This window comes from Boleophthalmus pectinirostris, unplaced genomic scaffold (assembly GCF_026225935.1).
Source record: "Boleophthalmus pectinirostris isolate CB_2022bp ecotype Guang Dong unplaced genomic scaffold, ASM2622593v1 HiC_scaffold_2, whole genome shotgun sequence".
NCBI lineage: Eukaryota > Metazoa > Chordata > Actinopteri > Gobiiformes > Gobiidae > Boleophthalmus > Boleophthalmus pectinirostris.
In genome coordinates this window covers 9,482,594-9,509,282 of record NW_026571152.1, presented here as the reverse complement: position 1 = coordinate 9,509,282, position 26,689 = coordinate 9,482,594, and the positions used below count along the sequence as shown (strand labels likewise).

Below are 26,689 nucleotides of genomic sequence, written 5' to 3'. Positions count from 1 at the left end.
TAGATATATATATAGATATAGATATATATAGATATATATAGATATAGATATATATATATATATAGCTTAACCTCACCATGCAGCACTAGAAGTCGCATTAATGGTGAGTATTATAACAACATTATTTAAAGAATAAATTCAGAGGCTTATTATACTCACATTTAGTTTAATTCAGTCTTAAAATATATTATATGGCTCTCATTGAAATAAATTTCCAAATATTTTGCTTTCATGGCTCTAAGTCAAAAAGGTTCCCGACCCCTGTGTTAAAGAGAGAAACACACAGAACATGTGTTGTGTAAAAGAGAGAAACACACAGAACATGTGTTGTGTAAAAGAGAGAAACACACAGAACATGTGTTGTGTTAAAGAGAGAAACACACAGAACATGTGTTGTGTTAAAGAGAGAAACACACAGGACATGTCTTGTGTTAAAGAGAGAGACACAGGTCAGTGTTCTGTGTTGGAATTCACTTTTTCACTGCCCCAGTGCACAGTTCACCTGCTGCTTCACGATATCATGAAGCTGTGCTCCTGTTTAATCCTCAATTTACATTTGATTTTATTAATTTATTTTACAATTTACAGTGTTTCCCCCAGTCCTCCTCCTCCTTCATTTCTCTCTCTTAACACCTTATCCCTCTCTTCTTTGTTTCTCTCTCTCTCATTCTCTCCTTCATTACTCTTTACCTCTGTCCTTCACTTCTCTCTCTCCATTCCTCTCTCTTCTTCATTTCTTTCTCTATCATTTCTTTCTCTCTCTCCTTCATTTCTCTCTTACTCGTCTTCATTTCTCTCTGTCTTTCATTTCTCTCTTTCATTTTTATCTCTCTCCTTAATTTCTCTCTCTTTCACCCTCTCTCTTTTGTTTCTCTCCTTTCTCCTTTCTCTCTTGTTCTTCTCTGTCCTGTCTCTCTCCCAGTCTCTCTAAGACCTTTTCTGTCTTCCCCTCTCTTCCCTTTCTCTCTCACAGCTACAGATAAAGATTCGCCAACAGAGTCTGACTGCAGACCTCCACCCAGAAGACCCCCCTCCACCCAGAAACCCTCCTCTCAGACCTCCACTCGGCCAGTGGTGGAACATAATGAAGTAAAAGTAGTAAAGTACTGTACTTAAGTATATATTTTAGGTTACTGTACTATTTTTAAGTGAATACTGAGTGCAGGTACCTGTACTTTCTACTCTACTACATGAAAAGTAAAAGTATTTTGTATTATTGTGTGAGCCTTCCGGAAAGGCTGAGGGGTTTATTTTTAACAAATTCATTGTCTGTACAAAAAAGATAAAATAAAAGCAGGTAGAAAAAAAATCTATTGTTTTAGAATTTTTTAATGACTTACTTTAATGTATTTGTTTAGTTTGTTTTATTAATATAATTTTTAGTGGGTATTCGCAGCTAACACGAAACATTTAAATAACCATGTTACCTTTTATTATTTTGAAAATGTTCTATTTGCCAGAAACAACACAGAAACATTGCCCTCTCCTCCCCTTGCTAAATCACTCCCCCTTCACAACACTGAAATTACTCCACATGACATCAGGTTTGTCAAGTTGCAGTGTATTCTTTTGTATCACACTTTTGTATATTTATGGAAAATTGCCATGTGGGAGCATGGGTGATGTTGGTAGTTGTAAGAGGCGTTTAAATAGGGTCTGGGAGAGGTCAGATCTTTCGGCTTTTTCTGTAGAGCCAAAATCTTCAAACACATGACTAAGAAAAATGGCAAAATTAGAAGAAAAGAACTTTACATAATATTTATTTATGAGTCAGAAACAACAGAAATGTAAACAGAAAACTCCATTCTCGAGAAATACGTGTTTTTGTTTCGCACTCTAACAAAAAACTACATGGAGTTGTGTTGACTTATCTTTGCTTATATTCATAATACTCTGTTCCACCTGCTGATGTCATAAGCTGGTTCCCTCCTTTTCCAGGAAGTGCTCCTCTGTGTTTTTAAAGGTCTATATTGCACAACATGGACTCCTGTGAGCTCCTAAAAACTAAAGCTGCAAAGAATAGCTTCAAAAAGTAGAAAAAGGTAAGTTATACATGTTTTCTGACAATAAATAATAATTCATGCATTAGATATTTTAAAAAGATTAGAAGATCCCATGTCAATCAGGTTTCAGTCTTGTGTTTTCACCTCTCTTCTCCAAATTGGCTGTGGTTTGAGGGAGTGAGTCATTGTCACATGGAGCAGAGGCGCCTCCAGCCAAAACAACACAAGCTTTTAGAATATGTTTCATTTGTTATTCATTTCAACATGGCAAGCTTAACCTAACTTAAACATGGACTAAACCTGGATTAAAACAGGTCTGAAGCAGGACTAAACCAGAACTAAACCAGCACTAAAGGGTCATTCCACGCCAAATCTCAAATGCCCCCGCCCGACCATCTCAGATTTGACTGAAAAATTTCTAGGAGGTTCACACACTTTCCAATAGGAAAAGTCCCAAATTTTATCTCCCAACTCCCAATTATAGTTTTGACATAAAAAAATATTTTGTCAACTCCCCCCTGACCTGTTTTGAACAGTTTTCCAAGGAGCCACTTTCAAATTGCTGTATCTAAAAACCTGTTTAAGGTAGGCTGTTCAAATTTTCAGTTATAAAAAATTGACAAATGGACTTTTACACATGTGCTTTTGATTTATCACAGATTTCTGGGGGCTTGAATTTGCTCGAAAATTCTCTTCTTCAAATATGAGTGTGTCTTTGAAGGACTGTGGAAAGTGCAATTTCAAACAGAAGTTTGATATTTAACATTCATCTTCCCACACACACACACTGTGTACTTTGTATTTTAAAAATGAGTCTGTATGATGAACGCTCTACAAGATATTAAATGTTAAAAATGGAAAAAATACATTTGTTGCCGTCTTTACCATGTTATACCAAAAAATGACAGCACCCACCAACATAAAATGGGCTGTTTTAGAAAGACTAGACATCTGTTTTTAACATATCCAACATTTGTTCTGCCTTATATGAATTTTTGAAAATGTGGTGTCCACATACATGCAGAGCATTCATTTGGTTAAAATGTGCAACATAATGATCCATGTGTGTCATATATTATAACTACACAGCAGACACATGCAATATATGTCTCGTGTACACATGGATTAGTCACACTTATTACTTATAGACACACTTATGTACTTATTTGTCACACTTATAGACACACTTATTTCAAGTGGCAAGACAGTGCACCTTTGAGTTAAATACTTTTTTTTCTTAAGAGCAACATCATATCTGTGCAGCATAACTTTTAAAAGGAAAAAATTACAAATGGAACTCATCAAAATGTATTCAAATAAATCTTTGTGGGGTTTTTGTGATTGTATTTTTTTTTAGGAGGCGGTGAGTTGGGGGATTCACAGCCTGTTACTGCAAGGAGCTGGAGTGAACCAGTCTGTGGAGGATCAGGGACACAGGTGAACTTGAACATCAGCTCTTTCATTCCTTATGTAATAATATACCTTATAATATAATATAATATACCTTAATAATATACCATGAAAATGTACCTACATAAAGAAAAAAATATATGTAGGTACATTTTGTTTTGAGACTACCATAGAAGTCTCACTTTGTGAAATAGGACATCTAAAAATGAAGGATTTTATTGTAAACCTGGAAGTAAAAGCTGTAAATACGACTCTGATTGACTGTGCTTAGGCGGTCCACCCCAGTTTCACTATGTTACATGAAAAAACCTACACTGCTTCAACTATCCCTGAGCTAAAGGACGTGTTTATGTTTCCAGAACTCCAGTTCACAGACAGCTGATGGCGCCCATACTGCTTCACTCCTCGTCAACCAAAGTGTTTCAGGCAGCGACCAGCACCATCAGCGCCCTGCTCACGCACAAGAGTGAGTCCTACACCTAATAGATGCACTGCTCTGTCTGGAGCTCTGTTACTTAAGTTAAACTTTAATATACTGTAGCTTTATTTTAACTCAGTCTGACCATAAAGAAGTGACTTAACAGGTGAGCTGATTTGTGCTGTTAAACAATTCCCTCTCACAGAAAATTACTGTCACAAGCTCACCAGCATTAGCCAACAGTTTTTCAGTTAGTCGCTCTCACCTTTTTGTGTTTTAATCGATTTTTCTAGAATTTTCAGACAATTTAAAAACGTATCAGGCAGTGAATTGCTAATGTGTGCATTGTGTCATTACACCATAGACATACATGCAGAACACCCCACTGTGATGTACTGTAAATACTAAAGAACTCTCTAGCAGTTTGGAGGCAGCTGCTGTTAGGATCCTGCCCTCTACGAGTCATGAGCAGGTTCTGGAAGGGACCTGCTCCTCTTCTTGTGCTTCGAACACCTACACAGAAAAACAGGCATGATTTAGTGATTGTGTGGTTAGGGGTGTTCATTTTCACACAAAAATGTTATAAAGTTTTTGTCTTTCTAATTTCAGTCAAGTGTCAAATAATTCTTTTTAGCTTTTGTTTAGTTTTAGTGAACAAAAATCTCATGCTATGTACTCCACTCATGCATTAAATTTTTAGTCAATAAAAATAGATGTCATCTGCGTCATAGTTTTAGTCATTATAATTACTTTTTATCTAGCTGACTAAAATGACTTACATTCAAATGATATGAACCCAGTGAAAACAATGTGTTAGTATAAATGAAGGACAAACCTCTCTCCTCCGCTGTGCTTCGGGGCCTTGAGGTCTGGTCTGGATCTTGGACTGGGACAGGACTGATATATCGTCTGAAATCAGGCCTGAAATCTGGTGTGGATCCTGGTCTATTCATGTTCTCTGCAATTATTTAGAGAAAATGCATGTAGTGTAGCTCTTCTTCAGAACTAAGCCAGGTCTAAACCAGGTCTAAACTAGGTCTAACCAGGTCTAAACCAGGTGTAAACCAGGTGTAAACGAAGGCTAAACCAGTTTTGTAAAATTATTTTCCTCTTGAACAAACCTGGACTGGTCTGTCTCCAGTAGACTCCTCTTTTGGTTTGCATCCCAGACTCTGATCTGGACTCTGGTGCGGATTTTGTTCTCTTTATGTCCAAGATGTCTCCGCAATTACTGAGAGGAAATTAGTTTAGCATTACCGTATTTTCCGCACTATAGAACACTCTGTATTATAAGGCGCACTGTCATTGAATGGTTTATTTTCAAACTTTTTTCACATATAAACCACACCGGACTATAAGGCGCATTAAATGAAACACAGCAGTTAGATAAGTCAGTCAAACTTTATTTAACATGTTCACAATAACTCTCAGCTTTGTTCAATGTAAAAAAAATACTGTCTGAGATGCTAAATTGTTAGCGTATTCACAATAACTCATAATTGTTCAAACAGTTGGGCGATTACGGCGTCCAGCACGCCCACATCCCTCTCGTCATTATCTGAGTCAGTGTGGTTACTGTTCCCTGGCAGTTCAGTGATGATTCTGGTCTTGGTGAAAGCTCGGACCACAGTTGATACTGATCCTTAGCCCAGGCGTCCACGATCCATTGGCAGATCGTGGCGTAAGTTGCTCAGTACTGTCTCCCTGTCTTGGTGAATGTGTGTTCTCCTTCTCTCATCCACTGCTCCCACACAGCTCACATTTTCACTTTATAATAACCTTGAGTTTAAAGTGGGCGTTGTGATTGTGTCTCTTGACAGGTGCATTTTGATATTAAATCTAGTGCTGTCATGCGATAAAAAAAATTGAGAGATTAATTAATTATGATCTGTAATTAATTAATCTAATTAATCTCATTTTAATCTCACCTAAAAATTGCTGAGAAAAGCCTTCAATTTGAGGTATTTTCATTTAAATTCATTATTACATTATTGTGGCAGATCAAAAGACTGATATAGAACCAAAAAAAAGTGACTTTATAAAGTCATTTATTGTTTAACAAATCTCTCCAAATTGGCTGTTGAGCCCAAGTCTCCATGAATAAGAAACTGTTTGCTGTAAAGTAGCAAAGACGAGGAAATCTGAACATAATAACTTTTGTCTACTTAAAGACAATAAAAAGTCCAGTCTTTCCTTAACCATATTAAAAATATTATTGATAGAGAAATGCTTTATATATGAGATCACTGGTTTTAGTCCTGGTTTAGACCTGCTTTAGTCCTACTTTAGTCCTAGTTTAGTCCTGGAATGGATTAATCTTGTTTTTAGTCCTGGTGTTAGTTCTGGTTTGGTCCTGGTTTAGTCCTGGTTTAGACCTGGTTTTAGTTCTGGTTTTAGTCCTGGTTTAGTCCTGGTTTTAGTTCTGGTTTTAGTTCTGGTTTAGTCCTGGTTTTAGTTCTGGTTTTAGTTCTGGTTTAGTTCTGGTTTAGTCCTGGTTTAGTCCTGGTTTAGTCCTGGACTGGATTAGTCCTGGTTTTAGTCTTGGTGTTAGTTCTGGTTTAGAAGCTCACAGGAGGAGGCGCGGTTTACGCAGCGTATGCGAGAAAACACGATCCACACGCGGCTCACGGGAGCACGTCGGTGTCCGCGCAGTAACTACGGAAGGAAACGTGGTCCGCGCGTTCTCAGGTTAATGACGATGATGAAGGTTTGTGTGTGTTTGTGTGTGTTTGTGTTTGTGTGTGTTTGTGTGCGTGTCCCCTCATGTGGCAGGTCACTATAGGACAGTAGTGCAGACATCATGAGCCTATGCAGGTTTTTTTCACCAGTGACATTTAAGTTGTAGGCGATTTTATATTAGTTATTTTCTTTTATATTTCACGTCGGGAGAATAATTTCCAAGACACAAATGTGTTTTTACCTGTGCACTGCTGACTCTGTTCTACTGGCTCTTCGACCTCGTCCATTGTGCCTGACGCCGCCAATGTTAACATGACGTTCACATCGCTCTTACTGTGCGCGTTTTGTGTGGGTTTCCGGCAATGAGTGGAATTACCGAAATAAAAAAAATTATAAATGTGGTTTTTGTGTGTGTGTGTGTTATTGTCCCAACAACACATAAAAACAGGTTTTATAATAAAGCAACTCGCATACAGAAACACTAAAGTTAGAGATTAAAAATTAGATTAACGCGATTAAAAAACATAACGCGCTAAATATGACTGTAATTAATTAATCGCAATTAACGCGATAATTTGACACCCCTAATTAAATCACAGTATGTTTTACTCCACAATGCTCCTGACTACGGGAGCCGTAATGCTGCAAGTGGTGCGGTTTGTAATTTACTAAAGTCGTACTAAACACCCAAATAAATTCATATATAAGGTGCTCTGGATTATAAGGCGCGCAGTAATTTTTTGATGAAATTAAAGGCTTTTAAGTGCGCCCGATAGTGCAGAAAATATGGTAAATTTGTAAATAATGCAGAGTGTAACTGGGATTCAGGACAGGAATCTAGATTGTATCAGGTCTAAGCCAGGTCTAAACAATCTGAAAAAGTTTTGTAAGATAAATGTGTACAATGATTCACCCTTATGGAACAGATAATACTCCCTACGACCGTACAACTCACCCTCATGCATCTAAAACTAAGACTTAACCAGGACTGAACCAAGACTAAACCAGGATTAACCAGGACTGAAATCTCTCTGTATATATGAATATCTGTATAACTTGTTGTTGTATTATGTCATTTGTCCACTAGAGGCAGCACTGTCCCTCTCTCCTTTTAGATTCAAGTGCTACTGCTACTGTGCTTCTTGCTGTTTCATTCTTTCTTCGTGTCTTCCTCATACTGATAGGCCCAGCCCTGATCAGGCACTTACTTTTATCACTTTTTTTTCCTTCTGTTTACAGTGAAGTCTGATCTGTGGACTCATCAAGGAGCATGTGCAAAATAGACGTGTGCAAACAGAGCCCAGGTTTATGATTTGATGACACTTTCTCAGTAAACAAATACAGACATGGACAGGCTTATTCTGAACACGTCCTCAAATAGATTACACTCTCTAAAGCAGGACAAAACCAGGAGTAAATGAGAACTAAAGAAGAACTAAACCAGGACTAAACTCGGATAAAACCAGGAGTAAACAAGAACTAAACCAGGTCTAAACCAGGTCTAAACCAGACCAAAACCAGGACAAAACAAGAACTAAACCAGAACTAAACCAGAACTAAACCAGGACTAAACCAGGACTAAACCAGAACTAAACCAGAACTAAACCAGGACTAAACCAGGTCTAAACCAGGTCTAAACCAGGACTAAACCAGGCCAAAACCAGGAGTAAACAAGAACTAAACCAGAACTAAACCAGATCTAAACCAGGACTAAACCAGGACTAAACCAGGTCTAAACCCGGTCTAAACCAGACCAAAACCAGTACTAAACCAGGACTAAACCAGAACTAAACCAGGTCTAAACCAGGTCTAAACCAGGACTAAACCAGGTCTAAACCAGGTCTAAACCAGGACTAAACCAGGACTAAACCAGGCCAAAACCAGGAGTGAACAAGAACTAAACCAGGACTAAACCAGGATTAAACAAGGACTAAACCAGAACTAAACCAGGAGTAGACCCAGAGTAAACCAGAACTAAACCAGGAGTAAACCAGAACTAAACCAGAACTAAACCAGGAGTAAACCAGAACTAAACAAGAACTAAACCAGGAGTAAACCAGAACTAAACAAGAAATAAACCAGGGCTAAACCAGGACTAAACCAGGTCTAAAACAGGTCTAAACCAGACCAAAACCAGGACTAAATAAGAACTAAACCAGGTCTAAACCAGGATTAAACCAGACCAAAACCAGGACTAAACAAGAACTAAACCAGAACTAAACCAGAACTAAACCAGGACTAAACCAGATCTAAACCAGGTCTAAACCAGGACTAAACCAGGACTAAACCAGGCCAAAACCAGGAGTAAACAAGAACTAAACCAGAACAAAACCAGATCTAAACCAGGTCTAAACCAGGACTAAACCAGGTCTAAACCAGGTCTAAACCAGGACTAAACAAGAACTAAACCAGGAGTAGACCCGGAGTAAACCAGAACTAAACAAGAACTAAACCAGAACTGAACCATTTTTCAATATTTCCCTGTTTAAATGCACTCTACCTGATTTTTACTGAACTAAATCAATTATTCCTCATTTACCTTATGCATTCAGAGCATCCTCATTATTCACTGTGATGAGTTTATAAACACTTTTCACAACTTTCTGAGAGCGGCGCTTTGACACCACTGTAATGTGAAGGATAAAAACATAACTTTAAAGAGCTTATGGCTGATTAGACTTCTTTTTTTTCTAAAACATTTAACTTCATCAAATTTAAAGGTCCTATATTTGAGGCTTTTACTCTCAAGATCTAGAACAAATTGTTTTGCAGCTGCTATCATATTTATGAATAAACTGTAATCTATTTATCTATCAATTTTAGTACTTTGTCTTGAAAAAAATCGTGTGTTTTTATATATTTAATATTTATTGTGATTGTACCCAAGTGTGATGGATGAAATTAATTAATTATTTATAGAACAAAGCCATTCTGCACTGGAGCACTGTAACACTTTATTTTGTAATTGTGTTTTTATACGTTTTGATTGTGCATAATGTGGATGAATGAACTGTAAACTGTGGGACCTGCCTCTCAAATCTACAAAACAAATTTACCTACAGGTACGAATAAAGCAGCGACTTAATTACGCAGAATTGACTCTTGCGAGCTTTTACACAATATAACCCATGTTGTGTTTAGTTTCACTGACATTTGTTTGAGTAATCTTGGTTTATTACCATAGTCTGTTTACATCACCAAAGATCAAAATGCTCTGTTCCAACTTGTGATGTCATGTAGTGGTTGTTTTAAAGTTAGCAGCTACATTTTAATTTTTGATCAAGAAAAATTCCAGGGCTAAAATCATCCAAATGACTTCCTGTATTACCACGTGACAAAACAAGGTGGAACAGAGTGTTTTCTGTCTGAGAGAAGAACTCAGTGTAAATATTCAGCATTTGTGAGTTAAACATGTGAATGAAACAAAACACAACTCCAGGTCTGTTTGTGATGAGGAAACATTATAACATAGATCAGAAAACAGCAAATTTTTGAGACTTGGCTTTAAAAAAAAAATAAAAAATTCTTGCCTACTTTTTTTTCCCTTTTTTTAATTTTTATTTTGTCAAGTTTCTAATTTGACTTCCTGGTTGGACTTGGGCAGCAGATATGACAAGTGTAGAGGTCTGTTACCTCGCAACCATAATGTTAAAGGTGCGCTGTGTAACTTTTCTGATGGAGGATCTGCAAGATTTTATTGCTTTGCCTGAAAGGTTCCACAATATAGCATCAAAAATATATAACTTTTCCATTTAATGAATTTGGTTGGGGTTAATACTGCTCAGAAACACTATGAAAAACATAACATGCATTCTTACTGTGCTAATACTTGCCTTTCCATAGATCTGACTTAGAACTTGGCCTATTTTTGTATCATCTTCTCAACTAGTTTGCTAAAATTTAATAATAATCAATTTCATTTTAGATGGTGTTTGTGTATTTTCCAAATTTTTTCGGTTTTCTACTATTTGTTTTCATGTATCTGATGTAAAAAAATATAACATTTTACATTTATCTACAAGTAACGGGTGAACCAAAGATGACTTATACAAAGCCTGAATTAAGGATCCAGACTTTTTAGACAATATTCCTTCTTTTGTCAAACGTTTGGTCCAGAAGCAGGTTCACATTTCACACAGTTCTGTTTTAAAGCTCACACGGTCTACATAAAACCAGTGTTGGACCAAACCAGGACCAAATGTGAGCCAGACCAGGACCAGACCAGAACCAGACCAGGACCAGACCAGAACCAGACCAGGTCCAAATGTGAACCAGACCATGATGAGACTAGAACCAAACCAAGACCAGACCAGGACCATATGCATCCTGCTGATTTCATGTTGGAGTAAACCAGTCCAGTAGGTGGCGCTCTTTTTCACAGTGTAATCTTCCTGTTTTAGCCCTGTTTTAGTCCTGTTTTAGTCCTGGTTCAGGCTTGGTTTAGGCTTGGTTTTGTGCTGAATTAGTCCTGGTTAAGTCCTGATTTGGTCCTGGTTTAGTTTTGGTTTGTCCTGGTTTACTCCTGGTTTAGTCCTGGTTTAGTTCTGGTTTAGCCCTAGTTTAGTCCAGGTTTAGTTCTGGTTTAGTTCTTGTTAACTCCTGATTTAGACCTAGTTTAGCCCCGGTTTTGTTCTTGTTTAGTTCTGGTTTAGTTCTGGTTTAGTCCTGGTTTAGTTCTGGTTTAGTTCCAGTTTAGTCCTTGTTTAGTCCTGGTTTAGTTCTAGTTTAGTTCTGGTTTAGTTCCGGTTTAGTTCTGGTTTACTCCTGGTTCAGTCCTGGTTTAGCCCTGGTATAGTTCTGGTTTAATTCTGGTTTAGTTCTTGTTAACTCCTGGTTTAGCCCTGGTTTATCCCTGGTTTTATCCTGGTTTTGTCCTGGTTTAGTCCTGGTTTAATCCTGGTTTAGTTCTGGTTTAGTCTTGGTTTGGTTCTTGTTTACTCCTGGTTTAGTCCTGGTTTTATTCTGGTTTTGTCCTGGTTTAGTTCTGGCTTAGTTCTGTTTTAGCTGCTGTTTACTCCTACCTTACCCAGAGCAGACAGTGTAGCAGTTTATGGGAGGGCATCCAGGTTAAAAAAAAAAGTGTCAAAACAAGAGGCTTTTGGAGTTCCTAGTTTAGTTCTGATTTAGTCCCTGGTCCTGTAACTTTTGCATGACTACAATAAGTTTACTCCTGATTATTGTTGTCAACTAACAGCATTGCATTTTAAATTAATTTCAATTTATTTTTCAAAATCTCTCTCTCCTTTTTCCTCTCCTCCCCCATCTCTCTCCTCCCCTCTTTCGCTCTCTCTCTTCACTGTGTATATTTCCAGTAGTATTTTTGGTGGTTCTTATTTGTGTTTCTCGTTGCCGTGGAGACGTAATGCCAGGGTTCGGAAAAAATGCGTCTTACGCTGGAGCTGGTGGCACGCGCTCTTCTCCCTCTCTCACACTGTGCCTCTCTCTCACTCTTCCCACTCTTCCTCTCCCTCCTTCTCTTCTGTCTCTCCTCTCTCCCTTCTTCTCTTCTCTCCCCCTCCTTCTCTTCTGTCTCCCCTGTCTGTCTCTCCTTTCCCTCCTCTTTCTCCCCCTCTCTACTCTTTCTCTCTCCTTCTCTCTTTTACTCAAAACTTTTACACATTTTACTGAGTGATTGTGATTCTACAGCACAGTTTCAGAGGTTCAGAGGTTCAGAGTTTCAAAGGGCTGCCAAGGACACTGGATTATGTAAACTGCAAACCTGTTTTTTATGGAGGATCTGTCTCCAGCTCAACTCAGTGGAGATGTTATTTTACCTGGAATCTTTATCTCCAGAATCAGTTGGTGCAGCTCAGATCAGAGGAGAGGTGAAAGTAAAAAAAAAAGAAAAAAAGTGCTATTATGTGCTTTATGTACATAATGCACATAATAGCACAAGAAAAATTCAGTTCTATCAAAGACATTCACTGTCATTATAATGCAAATTCTTCAGTTCTTAGTCCAGTTCCTTATATACTTTTGTGGGAATTTTTGGGGGGTTTGCTAACCTATATATTTTTGGAAAGGTTATTGTATATGGAGTCAGAAAATCAATGTTTGCATTTGCCCAGATGTCTTTATGGTGGCCATATTGAATTTTTTTTTTTTTTAAATGGCCACCAAAAAACCCTTTCTGAAATATCTTAGCCTCTGAATAAGTTGAAATGTTGATTTTAACTGCTAAACCCACATTTTCAGGGTCAGGGAATCAAATGGTGCTAGTTACAAAGCTGTAAAACCTACCCACATTAACCCTTCAGTGCATAAGTGGGTCAAAAATGACCCGGTTTGGTTGTTTTCTTGCAATTTCACTGTAATATTCACATGTAATACTCAAAGTTTCTCCAAAAACATGTTGTTTTTTTGTTATCCTGCTGAAATACATCTACAATATGGGTAAAACAAATTATAAACATCACATGTAGTGGGTCAGAAAACTGAAATTACTCAACCTTTTTACTGTATACAGTCTATGGTTGTATGAAAGTGATGATGATAATGATGATGTATAGAAAATGTCTAATAAAAAGGTTGAGTAATCATATTGTGTCTAAATGTGTTTGTTGACATTCAACATCCAAATTTTATGTTAGCTACTTTTAAACTCTTTCAGTTTTCTGACCCACTACATGTGATGTTTATAATTTGTTTTACCCATATTGTAGATGTATTTCAGCAGGATAACAAAAAAAACAACATGTTTTTGGAGTAACATGGATGTGAATATTACAGTGAAATTGCAAGAAAACAACCAAACCAGGTCATTTTTGTCCCACTTATACATCTAAGGGTTAATGTGGGTAGGTCTTACAGCTTTGTAACTAGCACCATTTGATTCCCTGACCCTGAAAATGTGGGTTTAGCAGTTAAAATCAACATTTCAACTTATTCAGAGGCTGAGATATTCCAAAAAGAGTTTTTTGGCGGCCATTTAAAAAAAAAAATCCAATATAGCCACCATAAAGACATCTGGGCAAATGCAAACATTGATTTTCTGACTCCATATACAATAACCTTTCCAAAAATATATAGGTTAGCAAATCCCCCAAAAATTCCCACTAAGGCCAAAAAATGACAATAATCTTCACTCAAAAACACTTTTGTCCAATCGACAGAAGTGATATTTTCTTTTGCTCTGGATCCTACATCAATGACTGAGGGATTAAACATCTTTAAGTAAATCTTCCCCACCCATGCTTCAGCATCTCTGGGTTAAACCTGCATTTGACCCAGTACTTCAGTACCTCAGTGTCTCTGGGTTACCTGTATTTCAACCATCCTTTAGTGTCTCTGAGTTAAACCTTCACTTTATCTACGCTTCACTATCTTTGTGTTACACCTTTATTTGACCCATCCTTCAGCCTCAGTTCCTTTGGGTTATACTTGTATTTGACCCATCCTTCAGTGTCTTTGTGTTAAACCTGCATTTGAACCATTCTTCTGTGTCTTTGCATTAAAACTGCATTTGACCCATCCCTCAGTGCCTCTGGGTTAAACCTGCAGTTGACCCATCCTTCAGTGGCTTGGCTTTAAACTAGTATTTGACCAATTCTCAAGTGTCTATGGGTTATACTGGCATTTGACCCATCATTTGGTGTCTCTGCATTAAACCTGCATTTGACCCATCCTTCAGTGCCTCAGTGCCTCTGGGTTAAACCTGTCAGGAGCAGTGGGGCAGACCTCAGAAGGACATAGCTGGAGTTTTGTTCCTGTTTTTGTTGAGGAGGGCAACCAGGGCAACAGAGCAAGTGTATTCTGTTTCATGTAATAAAACTGGCTAAAGTGGTGAACTAAACTAAGCACAGGGCAGCATGACTCACCCAGAACTACAGCTCAAACAAAAGCCCTGTGTTTCTCCAACGCCACATGTCCACATCATCCAAACATTTCAGGAGGGTTTTTCACTTCCATGGAGTATTCACACAAAACACATCATCTTCATGTTACCTTTTATTGTTTTGAAAATGATAGATTTGCTGAAAAAAACATGCACATCCCTAATGAAACTACAGCACACTGCTTTAGATTTATTAAGTTGCAGTGTATTGTTTTGTATCATCCAACCCTTCAAGATTTCCCTCACCCCAGACACTTCCTCCAGCTCCTCCATGGGGACCTAAAGTGGTTCCCATAGCCATATTTTCCACACTATAGGGCGCTCTGGATTATAAGATAAGTCAGTCAAACTTTAGTCAGTGTGGTTACTGTTCCCTGGCAGTTCAGTGATGATTCTGGTCTTGGTGAAAAGCTCAGACCACAGTTGATACTGATCCTTAGCCCAGGCGTCCACGATCCATTGGCAGATCGTGGTTGGCGTAAGTCGCTCGGCGCTGTCTCCCTGTCTTGGTGAATGTGTGTTCGCCTTCTCTCAGCCACTGCTCCCACACTTTCACTTTATAATAACCTTGAGTTTAAAGTGGGCTTTGTAAGCGTGTCTCTTGACAGGTGCATTTTGATATTAAAAGGAATCACAGTATGTATTACTCTGCGATGCTCCTGACTACGAGAGCCGTAATGTTGCAAGTGTTGCGGCTTTGTAGTTTACTGAAGTCGTATTAAGACACCTGAATAAATTCATATATAAAGTGCTCTGGATTATAAGGTGCGCAGTCGTTTTTTGATTAGGCTTTTAAGTGCGCCCTATAGTGCAGAAAATACTGTATATTTTTTTTGAGTCTTGAACAGAATCTTACAACTAACCATAAAGAGGGTTCAAGTTAGCCTGATTCATCAGCTGGTTTTACTTTGTAGAAACCATCTGATTTCGCAGCATTAGAATTCATTCGCTCGATGGTATGTGGGTAGGGTACTTTTTTTAAATTTAACCAATCACTGCTATTTGGTCATGAAGTAGCTTTTCCCAAATCCTGTAGGAAGAAGGACAATAACGTCTTTCCCCTTGATAAAATTCACCCAACATTCTCTTTATTCTGGCTTTAAATCCTCGATCTCGGGAATCGTTTCCAACACAGAATATATGTCTCTTCGCTGATTGTATTCTGATTACTGACCTAGTCCCTGGAGAGAAATGAAATTGAGCGAAGGCCCCAGGTGGTGCTTCCTAGGTTCAAGTAGGGCCTGGGAGAGATGGCTAAAATACTCAAATATCCATGGATGACATCTAAAACCTCTTCAGCTAAGAAAACAGTGTTATAACATGGTATAATTCTTTAAAAAGCATAATTCTTCATCTTTAAAGACAATGAATAGACGTAATATAAAACTTTAAAATTATGTAAAATTATGTAAACAAGTCAGGCCAGATCCCAGTGACAAAATCAAACTTTAATGTGCACAGCGTGAGTCAAAAGCAGGAAATCGTCACAAAATAAAATACAAACATTTCAGTTCAGTTCAACAAAAACATGGACAGCAGTGGAGAGAAGCAGGCTTTAGTGTCCAGAACTGAGCGCAAGAGAGTTTAAAATGCAAAATGTATGAGAAAAAATGAATCAAATATTACAACTTTATGAATGCTAAACCCAGGAATAGAGATTTTTCATGAGAAGAGTCCAACATTTTCTACACAAGTACAATGGAAGATTTTAAGGCACGAAAACCAAATTGATTTTAAAGAGGAACTAAGCAACTTTTATTATCTTTGCTATTTTGATGGTATTTTTAAAGCCACACTGTGTAACATTTCATTGACAATAGATATAGTAGTAAAAAGTAAAAAAAAAATAAAATCACATAAACCAGTCTCCTTATATTGCCTCTCCATAGATCTGCCTCTCTTGGCTGTGTTGTGGGCATGCCATTTTACTGTTTCCATGGAGACAAAATGTCACGCAGTACAGCTTTAATCTACCAAAAATCCCAATCCTAAATAGTACAAAAGCTGTTTTAAAATCCCAAATAGTCCAGAATATTTGAAGTTTACATTAGTTGCCCTCTTTAAACACAATTGTTTAAAAAAAAAAAAATTAAGGCAATTTTAAGTATTTAAGTTGAATTCTATCTAAATCAAAGGTGACATTAGTGCTATTAAAAATCCCAAACTATTCCTCCAGATATTGCACTGGAATGAAAACCTTAAACAAATAATATAAGGTTGAAAATTGCAAATAAACTTGGAAAAACAAATCTCTTTTTTATTTTATTTTAATATATTCTAAAATGGTCCAAAACAGGAATTAACTAAATATATTGCGCAGTGTCAAACAAGTGCTGCAGTTAAATAAAGATCAGGTGCAGATAAGCGTTAAGTGTTTAAGCAGGTTTAAGATAGTTTTATTTTGAAAAACCACTTCACTTTGATATGCATTGCTTTAAAGATGCACTGTGTAACTTTTTGGTTGGGAGTATGTCGTTTCTTTGCCTGGAATGTTCTTTTAGTTATTCACAGGTGGTTTTAGCTCAAATATCCATCGCCTCTCCACAGATCTGACCTGTAAATTGGTCTGGTTTGGTCTCTGTGAAGACAGTGAGGCTTAAAACCGTAGCGTAAAACATTCCAGACGATCTCCATTTCGCCGTAACATCTCCAACCGACCTTCCACCAGAAACACAGTGGAGGTTACACAATACAGCTTTAATGTTTTATTTTGAAAAGCCTATTCACAAATGTGGACTTTAAACAATGGACAACGGAAACGTTTCTCCTCCGTGTCAAGGTCAATCACGTTTTCCATAATAAAATTACAATGGAATAACAGATTTGTATTGGGGAATTTGATGTTAGAATTTCAGATGGAAGGTCTATGGGAGAATTACTGTTTTTGAATTGTGGTACCACTTTCTGTGCATGGCTTTAAAGATGCACTGTGTAACTTTTTGGTTGTGCCCCCTGCTTGTTTCTATGGAGATGATTATTTCTCTGCCTGGAATGTTCATTTATTTATTCACAATTGGTTTTAGCTTAAAAATACCTAGAAAAACAAGCGTTCTGACTGTGAGCCGTGTCGCCTCTCCACAGATCTGACCTGTAACTTGGTCTGATTTGGTCTCCTATGGTTTAATACCAAGGTGTGAAACATGCCAGGCAATCTCCATTTCGCCATAACATCTCCAACAGACCTTCCACCAGAAACACAGTGGAAGTTACACAATGCACCTTTAATGTTTTATTTTGAAAAACCTCTTCACAAATATGGACTTTAAACAATGGACAATGGAAACGTTTTCCCTCCTTGTTGGGTTTTCCATATTAAAATTACAATGGAATTTGGGAATTTCATGTTAGAAATTCAGATGGAAGGTCATACATCTATAAAACTCTATGAGAGATTTACTTTTTGTGAATTGTGGTACCACTTTCTGAAGCTGTTAACTACAAAATATTTCACTTTTGTTTATTTATACCAGCAGAGAAGACACAAGACAGAGATATGAACCATAAAATAAAAAGTTCAACAAATCTGCAAACTCCACCATGAACATACAGTATAATAAACAAAAGTAGGAAATACCATGGTAATTAAAAATGAAAACATCCAAACTTCAAATTATTTAAAAATTCCCAAAACCGTCCAACCGGGGAGTCCATTGGTCCACTTTAGTCTCTCCATTCACATCATCTTGTGTTAGTTCTTTAAAATATTCTGGTCCCAAAATGAAAAAATGTAAAGCGGTGATGCAGGCTATAGGGCGGCGTAAGTTCAGTGTCAGACAGAAGCAGAGCAGAGACAGTTCGGGGAGGGCATCTGGGTTAAAAAAAAAAAGGGATCTAACCAGAGCAGACAAGAGGACAATCTGGCACAAACGTAGATCAAAACTCGAAGGCACAGTGAGTTGTTATTTGGGATTTGGGGAGGGCATCTGGGTTTGTTTGGCGGCGGTTGTGGGTGAAACCGAAGGCGCGCCGTACAAGTTTCGGGGAGGGCATCTGGGTTAAAAATAAGTGCTCAAACTGGAGAGATGACGCTGCTTTCGGGGAGGGGGCATCTGCATATAAACTGGACCAAACGGGAGCGGATTGGGGAGGGCATCAGGTATACATCCAGGGACAGTTTCGGGGTAAACTCAAAGCAGACACGCGGCGTTTTTCGGGAAGAGCTTCTGGTTTAATCTCAGTTCACGCCAGGGCAGACGGGAGCAGTTTTCGGGAGGGCATCTGGGTTAAACTCGGGTCACCCCAGGGCAGACAGGGCAGTCCTGATCCAGGGTTTGTTTTGCGTTTTGTGGACTCAGGGTTAGTTTAATCCCGGCTTTGTTAACCCAGCTCTCCACGGACAGCTCCAGACCAAACAAGCACCAAAGAGGACTGACGGCAGCCCCGAAAATAAAAACAAAAATTCAAAAAAACAAAATTCAAAAATAAAATCCAAAAATAAAATCCAAAATTAAAACTCAAAATTGTATCTCTCCGTTATCTTCAACCCCAAAATCTCACATATTCTTTGAAGATATAGTTTAAAAGATGAACTATGTAACTTTGCTTGTATCCATAGAGATGTTATTTCTTTTCCTGAAATGTTCCGCAGTTTGGCATTATTTATTTTTGCGTTGTTTTTTATCTCCAAATATCAAAAACTTTCCACAGACTCGACCCAACCTATAACTTGGCTTGGTGAAGTCGCCTGCTTGTCTCCATGGAGATAGACAAGTTTAATGCCATAGTGTGGAACAGTTACATCTCCATGGAAACCAATGGAAAAAGTTACATATTGCACCTTTATATTTTGGTAACACTTTATAATAACTACACTTTAATTAGCCTTAATAAAGCAAAGAAAATGACTGACTAAATGTGAGTGTACTGCAATTTCAAGTACTATGTGACATCACTCCCACGCTGCTGCCCAATTTATCAGCTCTAATAGTACTTGAAATGTAGTTTTGTGAGGCGTTTAGGTGTTTAGTCCCACTTAAAAGAAAATAAAAATTTAAAAAGCTAATTACAGTGTAGTTATTCGAAAGTGTATCCCGTATTTGTAAAGATATTTTCAGATATTTCTCAGATCTGCTTATATCTCTTTGGTGGTGCGGATGCGGACTTGGCTGAAGCACTTGCCCATGGCCTCGAAGAGCGGGTCGCAGAAGGTGTGCACGCAGATGGAGTAGACGCGGCTCACGCAGTGGATCTCGATCAGGTAGGACTTCACGCAAGGCACCACGGCCCAAATGTGGATGAAGGACAGGATGGCGAAGAAGATGCCCCACACCAGCGCCAGGGGGATGCCCACCAGAGCCGTGAGCAGGCGGTAGCACCAGTACTTGGTCACGGTGAAGGTGGTGAAGCTGGCCTTCCACACGCCGTCGAAACTGTAGGTGCCGGCGGGCTCTGCTATCACGTCCTCGAAGTCCACCTGGAGACAGAGAGGGAGAAAGTTTAGGAAAGTAGTTCAGGATGGACTGATACAGCTTACTCAGTTACTATACTGATTCTGATAGTATAGCTTTTAAATATCTGCTAATATTAACCAAAACAAGTGCAGAGACTGAATGCACATTTATTTCCTTAAAACAAAAGTAAAATAAGACAACACTGATACACATGTGTGATGTAGCTATTGTTTATTTCAACTAGGGCCAGACCAATATGAATTTTTTGCGGCCAATATGATTCTGATAAAATGTGAGTTTAGTTATATAAAATTCACTGTAAATCTTCAACTTAGGTCTGGTTCTACTGGATTTTATATTGGGATTGTTTAGGCTACATTTATTGTTATTCTGCCTCTTTACAGTCATATTTAAAGACAGTACATTGGCGTAATGGCATTTTTGCATCACATTCTAGACAGTAAAGAAAGTACTATAAGTAAACTTCTACTATAAATCTTTAGTGGTAAATGTGTGCAAGCCGCTGTAATTAAATGCTGATCATTCACACCTCTATTCACAGCTCATTTACATATTAATGCAGGTCCAGTAACATGTACAGCCACTTTAGTCACTTTACACTAGACCAGTGTCAGAAAACAGACTGTTTATGTGTGGTAGCTACAGCAACTAATTGCTAACCAATGAGAAAGAACCAAAAGTAGCTTCAAAGTCGACACATTTTCAACATTCACCACTCATACAGGCAGCTCTCAGATCATAAGTCTTCACAAATAAGTCTAATAAAAACGAGCAGTAGTTTTGTTTCTGGCCTAAACTGCACTGAAGTTCACTTTTATGTGTAGTCAGTCAGTATCGTGGATCAGACACTAGAATGTTTAAAGCAACAACTCAGTGTCAAACCTTAGTTTAATGACCCCTGTTATACAGAGTCTAAGCTTTATAACGACGTGTAACATGCCTATGTGGACTATCGGCCCACATCGGTAAGATGACATATCGGCCGATAGCCGATATGTCTCCAGGTGCCCATATCAGCCAACCAATATATCGATCGGGCCCTAATCTCAACAGCTTTGTACAAATAAGTTCATTAAGAGATTTTCTGGGCAGACCATGCCACAACAATGGAACAGGATGAAGATATTTATTGACGGTGGATAGATGCTATGGCTGGAAGGAGATGCAGGAGCTGATTCAGGACCCCCCTCCTTTTGCAGATGAAGTCTTCAGGTTGAAGGATCAACAAGAGACACAGGGTGGGAGAGAGGGAGTTAAGAGAACGGAGACAATGGGGCTTCTGGGTAACTGAAGGCGTGGTTGAGCTGAGCTGTGGTTGGCTGGAGAGGAGCAGGGGGACATTGAGGCGTGGTCCTGCTCCTGAATCTCACTTAATCCACAATTAACTCCACATCAATTTATATGTTGAACCAGGATATCAAGTGAACCGATATTTTGGAAGATTGAAACTCCGCCCCTGCATTCAGCCATTTGTAATCAGAAACACCTACCAAGGCAGTTCTGTGTGATGTCACATAGTACTTGAAACTGCAGAGGCCGCTAGACTCTTTGCGCTGCACTTTTGAGCTGCACGTTTACCCAGTTCTCACTAAAATTGCTTAAAAAAAAAGCACAGTCGAAGCTATTCAAACACCGTACACACAGTTGAGTCACCAAAAAGAAAGTTGATTCAGTGTTTAGTTCCACGTTAACAGGCCTGTCCAAACCTCTCACAGCGCCACACTGTACTCATTATTCACTCACTCCACACACGGCGCTCGAACGTTATTACTGTATCCACGGCGACAAAAACGGAAAGAAAAAATCAATCCCATGTTGTGTTGGCTGCGGGTTCCACACTTCAGCGTTTTATCGATCTGTAGCATCTCTAACCCATGTCTGTTTATGACTTTGTTTTTATTTGGAAAACATGGAACAAATTATTGCGAATAAGCTGTTTCTCTTTCTCTCTTTCTCTCTTTCTCTCCTCCTCCATTCCTCTCTCCTTGATGACAGATGGATTTATGATGTCACATTTCTCCACCTCTCCGCCTGCAGAATCAGCTCGTCGTTTCGTCGTAAATCATCGGGTTTTATCAGATTGAGAGAGAGACCACGCCCCAGCCTCGTCCTCTTCGTCTTCTTCTTCCTCCTCTTTTTCCAATCTTCCTAATCGGGTCAGACTAGGGCAGACAGAGGCGCCTTTGGGAGGGCATCTGGGTTCAGAGAAAGACCCACGACCGACTCTCGTCCTCGTTTCGGTTGCATTTTTGCCTAATTGTTCGGTCTCCTATTTCTTTTGCTCTCCGCGCTGAGTTACTCCCCGTTCAGAGCGTTATCGCAACACAACCAGCGTATGTCCTGCTAATGACAAACTGTATCCGCCTTCTCTTTCTTTCTTTCTTTCTTTCTCTCACTCTCTCTTTCATTCTCTGCCTTTGTCTTTCTCGCTCTTCTCCATCTCTCCCTCTCCTCCCCTCTCTCTCCCTCCCGTCCTCCTCCCTCCCTCTCACCCTCCCTCTCCTCCCTTTCTCCCTCTCTCTCCTCCCTTCCTCTCCCCTCCATTCCCTCTTTCTTCTCCCTTTCTGTGTGCTCCATCTCTCTCTCTTCCCCTCTTCTCCCTTTCTCTTCTCAATCTCTCCCTTTCCTCTCCTCTCCTCTCTTCTCCTCTTTCTCTCTCTCTCTTCTCTCTCTTCTCCCCCTTTCTCTTCTCCTCTTTCTCCTCCCCTCCCTCTCTCTTCTCCCTTTCGCTCTTCTCCATCTCTCCCTCTCCTCCCCTCTCTCTTTCCCCCCTCTCTTTTCCCTTTCTCTCTTCTCCATCGCTCCCCGGGCGTCCCCTCTCTCTCTCCTCCCCTCCCGTCCCTCCCTCTGTCCCTCTCTCCTCTCTTCCTCTCTTGTTCTCTCTGTTCTAATATTGACTGTACAGTTGCACACAGGGTTTGTTCAAACACTACACACACTATTAAACCTGACAGTTTAACAGGGGTCAAGTGACACACACTCTGCCCTCTCTTTACTCCTCTCTCTCTCTCTCTTCTCTTTCCTCCATCACCTCTCTGTTTGTCTGTCTCTTCTCTTTCACTCTCTTCCTCCGTCCTTCTATCCTTGCCAGCCCTTATCTCTCGCTCTTACTAACTCCTTTCTCTCTCTTCTGCCCACATTATCCAACAATCAAAAACGCATACATTTAGTTCTCTCTTTCTTTTTCTCTCTCTCCTCCTCTGTCTACCTCTCTCCCTCTTTCTCTTACCCCCCCTCCTCTGTCCCTGCCTCTCTTCCCCTCTTCTCTCTCTCTCTCTCTCTGTTGATGTCGTCATGTAAATGCTGTTATTTTCCACTCCTGTAGTTTACCTCGTCTGAAATAAAACACAAACATGTTGACACAAATACTGGAGACTAAATGAGGACCAGGTCTAAACCAGGGACTAAACAAGGACTAAACCGGGACCGAGCCGGCCGGGACTAAACCAGGACTGAATCAAGATTAAACCAGGACCTAAAACAGGACTTAACCAAAAATATACCAACCACAGTCATTAAAACATAGGTCGAAACCCTGACTAAACAGGGACTAAATGTGGACTAAACCAGAACTAAACCAGGACTAAATCAGGACTAAACCAGGACTGAATGTGGACTAAACCAGAACTAAACCAGGACTAAATCAGGACTAAACCAGAACTAAACCAGGACTAAATCAGAACTAAACCAGGACTGAATGTGGACTAAACCAGAACTAAACCAGGACTAAACCAGGTCTAAGCCAGGACTGAATGAGAACTAAACCTGGACTAAATCAGGACTGAACTAGGACTAAATCAGGACTAAACCAGGACTAAATCAGGATTAAACCAGGACTAAATCAGGACTAAACCAGGACTGAAATCTAAACCAGGACTAAATCAGGATTAAACCAGGACTAAATCAGGACTAAACCAGGACTGATTGAGAACTAAACCAGGACTGAATGTGGACTAAACCAGAACTAAACCAGGACTAAATCAGGACTAAACCAGGACTAAATCAGGATTAAACCAGAACTAAACCATGACTCAGTGAGAACTAAACCAGGACTACACCACACCAAACCATGACTGAACCACGACTAAACTAAACCAGGACTAAACGGGGACTAACCCAGGACTAAACAGGGCTAAACCAAACCGGGCCTACACCGGGACTGTACTGTAGACGTCTTAGGCAGTGAGTAGTGGATGATGTCAGACCTCTGCAGAGTTTCCAGTCTCTCATTAAAAACTCTTTCCACTGTTTTTCTGATCAGGACAAATGAGAGACCTCACTTAAACCAGGAGCACGGGAGGGCATCTGGTACACCGGGTTAAGGTCCCTGTGGGGAAATGTGTCCTCTGCGTTTGACCCATCCTTCAGTGCCTCTGGGTTAAACCTGTCAGGAGCAGAGGGACCATCTCTAGATCTTGAGCTGGTCTTGATCAGGACTTCCTTACCTGGAGGATTTGACTTTTTGTGCATGTTTTGGGTTGATCTGGGAGGGCATCTGACACACTAGGAGGGCATCCGGTGCACAGGAAGGGCATCTGGGGTTTTCTTTGTGCCGGCTCTGCGGTTTGTCTCTTGTTAAAGTTTACGACGTTTGGTTTAAATTGAGGAAAAAACAAACTTTCCGTGGTTCACATAGTTTGAACATGAGTTGCAGAGGTGCTGTGAGGTGAAGAGAGACGCCGTGCCAGGACCAGACTGGTACTAAACCAGGTCTAAACCAGGACTAAAACAGGGCTGGACCAGGACTGAACCAGGACTGAACTAGGGCTGAACCAGGGCTGGACCAGACTTGGACCAAGGCTAAACCAGGAATGAACCAAGACTGAACGAGGACTAAACCAGTACTAAAACAGGACTGAACCAAGACTAAGCCAAGACTTAACTAAACCTGAACTATACATTGGACTTAACCAAGACTAAACTAGGACTAAACCAGGACTAAACCAGGTCTGAAAGAGCTCAAAGACGTGTTATAAGGGACGCAGGGTCTAAACCAGATTTGTGGGTGTTTTGAATTGAATGGCTCCACAGATATGACCTGTAACTTAGTCAGAGATAGGAAAGTTTAGTGTCACACTGGAACATTCCAGGCAAAACAATAACATCTCCATGGAGACAAGGAGATTTATACAAGAAAATTAAATCTGAACTAGACCAAAACTAAACTATAGTATCAGACCAGGACTAAACCAGGACTAAACCAGGACTACATGAGGATTGAGACCAGGACTACATGCAGACTAGACTAGGATTACACAAGGACGAGACCAGGACTACATGAGAACTAGACCCGGACTATGGAAGGACTAGACCAGGACTACATGAGGACTAGACCAGGACTATGGAAGGACTAGACCAGGACTACATGAGGACTAGACCAGGACTATGGAAGGACTAGACCAGGACTACATGAGAACTAGACCAGGACTACTTGAGGACTAGACCAGGACTACTTGAGGACTAGACCAGGACTACTTGAGGACTAGACTTGGACTACACAAGGACGAGACCAGGACTCCACCACGGTTCCACCAGGACTAGATCAGGACAACACAAGAACGACTAGAACAGGACTACTACAGAGGACTAGGACTAGGACTAGACCAGGACTACACCAGGACTAGATTAGAACTACACCAGAACTAGACCAGAACTACACAAGGATGAGATGAGGACTACATGAGGATTAGACCAGGACAACACAAGAATTAGACCAGGACTAAACCAGGACTAGAACAAGACTACACCAGGACTAGACCAGAACTAGACCAGGACTAAACCACAACTAGAAAAGGACCAAACCATGGACTAAACCAGGACTACACCAGGACTGCACAAGGACCAGAACAGGGTTAAACCAGAACTAGACCAGGACTAAATCAGGACGAAACCTAGAACAGGGCTACACTAGAACTAGACCAGGACTAGACCAGGACTCCACATGTTGCGAAGAGCCTGGAAAAGTCCGGAGTGGAAAAGTTGTGCGTTTGAGGGAATCCCTTCACTGAACACTCTCATTAAGAGTTAAATATAACACAAAGCAGCCAGTGTGGAACCGGACCAGGACTCAACCAGGACTCAGGAGGGACACGCTCCGGTCTGGAGACTTCCCCCAAACCACGGCCACATTTAGAAAGAGGGAAATCTGTTATCCTGTCTCCTCGTCTCAGTACGGCGCAGGTTGTGGGGTTAGACTCCTGATCTGTGTTACTGTGGCAGAGTGGTTATCACACCATTAGCACGTCTCAGTTTGACCTTAATCTGTCGCAAAGCAGATACACAGACCATAATATCTTTGTTTACTTCACAAATATTGTCTCCATGACAACTTTCTCCAGGAAGTCACTGACTCAGAGCACAGGAGTCGGTTTAGTCCTAACAGTTTTCAGTGAATATTTGATTTAAGATCACGGTTTACTGACAGTACGAGCTGGAAAGAGTGACTGGAATACTGTCAAATCTATTTTAATTCACCAGCCATGTTTCTTTTGCACACTTTCTTTGGTTTAAGCATTTTAGGATACACTGAAAAAGTACTATGACAAATTGTGTCCAGTTCGCATGAGTAATTATCAATAACTTAAGTACACAAAGCTTTTTCAATGCTGGAATGTAACAAGTAGTTAAGTACTGTGCTTAAGTGTACATTTTAGGTATCTCTACTTTACTTAAGTACATTTTAAAGTGAATATTTTTTACTTTTACATTTTTGAAAAGGACAGAAAAGTAATGGTATTTTTTATGATTGTCTGAGACTTACTAAAAAAGCCTGAACGTTTATTTTTAACAAGTTCATAGTTTGAGCAAAAAATAAAAAACTTTCTGATGAACAAAATTCCTCACAAATCTTTTCTTTTCTTCTTTTTTAAAATCACTACATCTGAAGCCTTATAAGACACAAATCTGTACAAAATACACAACAGAAAGTAAAGTG

At 39.6% G+C, this 26,689-nt stretch overlaps 1 protein-coding gene across 1 annotated transcript in view; it reads right to left on the bottom strand.

Moving 5' to 3' along the window:
* Positions 1-15,771: 15,771 nt before the first annotated feature.
* cav1 (caveolin 1) overlaps positions 15,772-26,689 on the bottom strand; it is a 29,556-nt gene continuing 18,638 nt past the window's right edge. Inside the window, exon 3 of the mRNA XM_020919179.2 lies at positions 15,772-19,757. Within this exon, the coding sequence (XP_020774838.1) occupies positions 19,416-19,757 (342 nt within the window). The 3' untranslated portion in view covers positions 15,772-19,415. The remainder of the gene's footprint in view (positions 19,758-26,689) is intronic.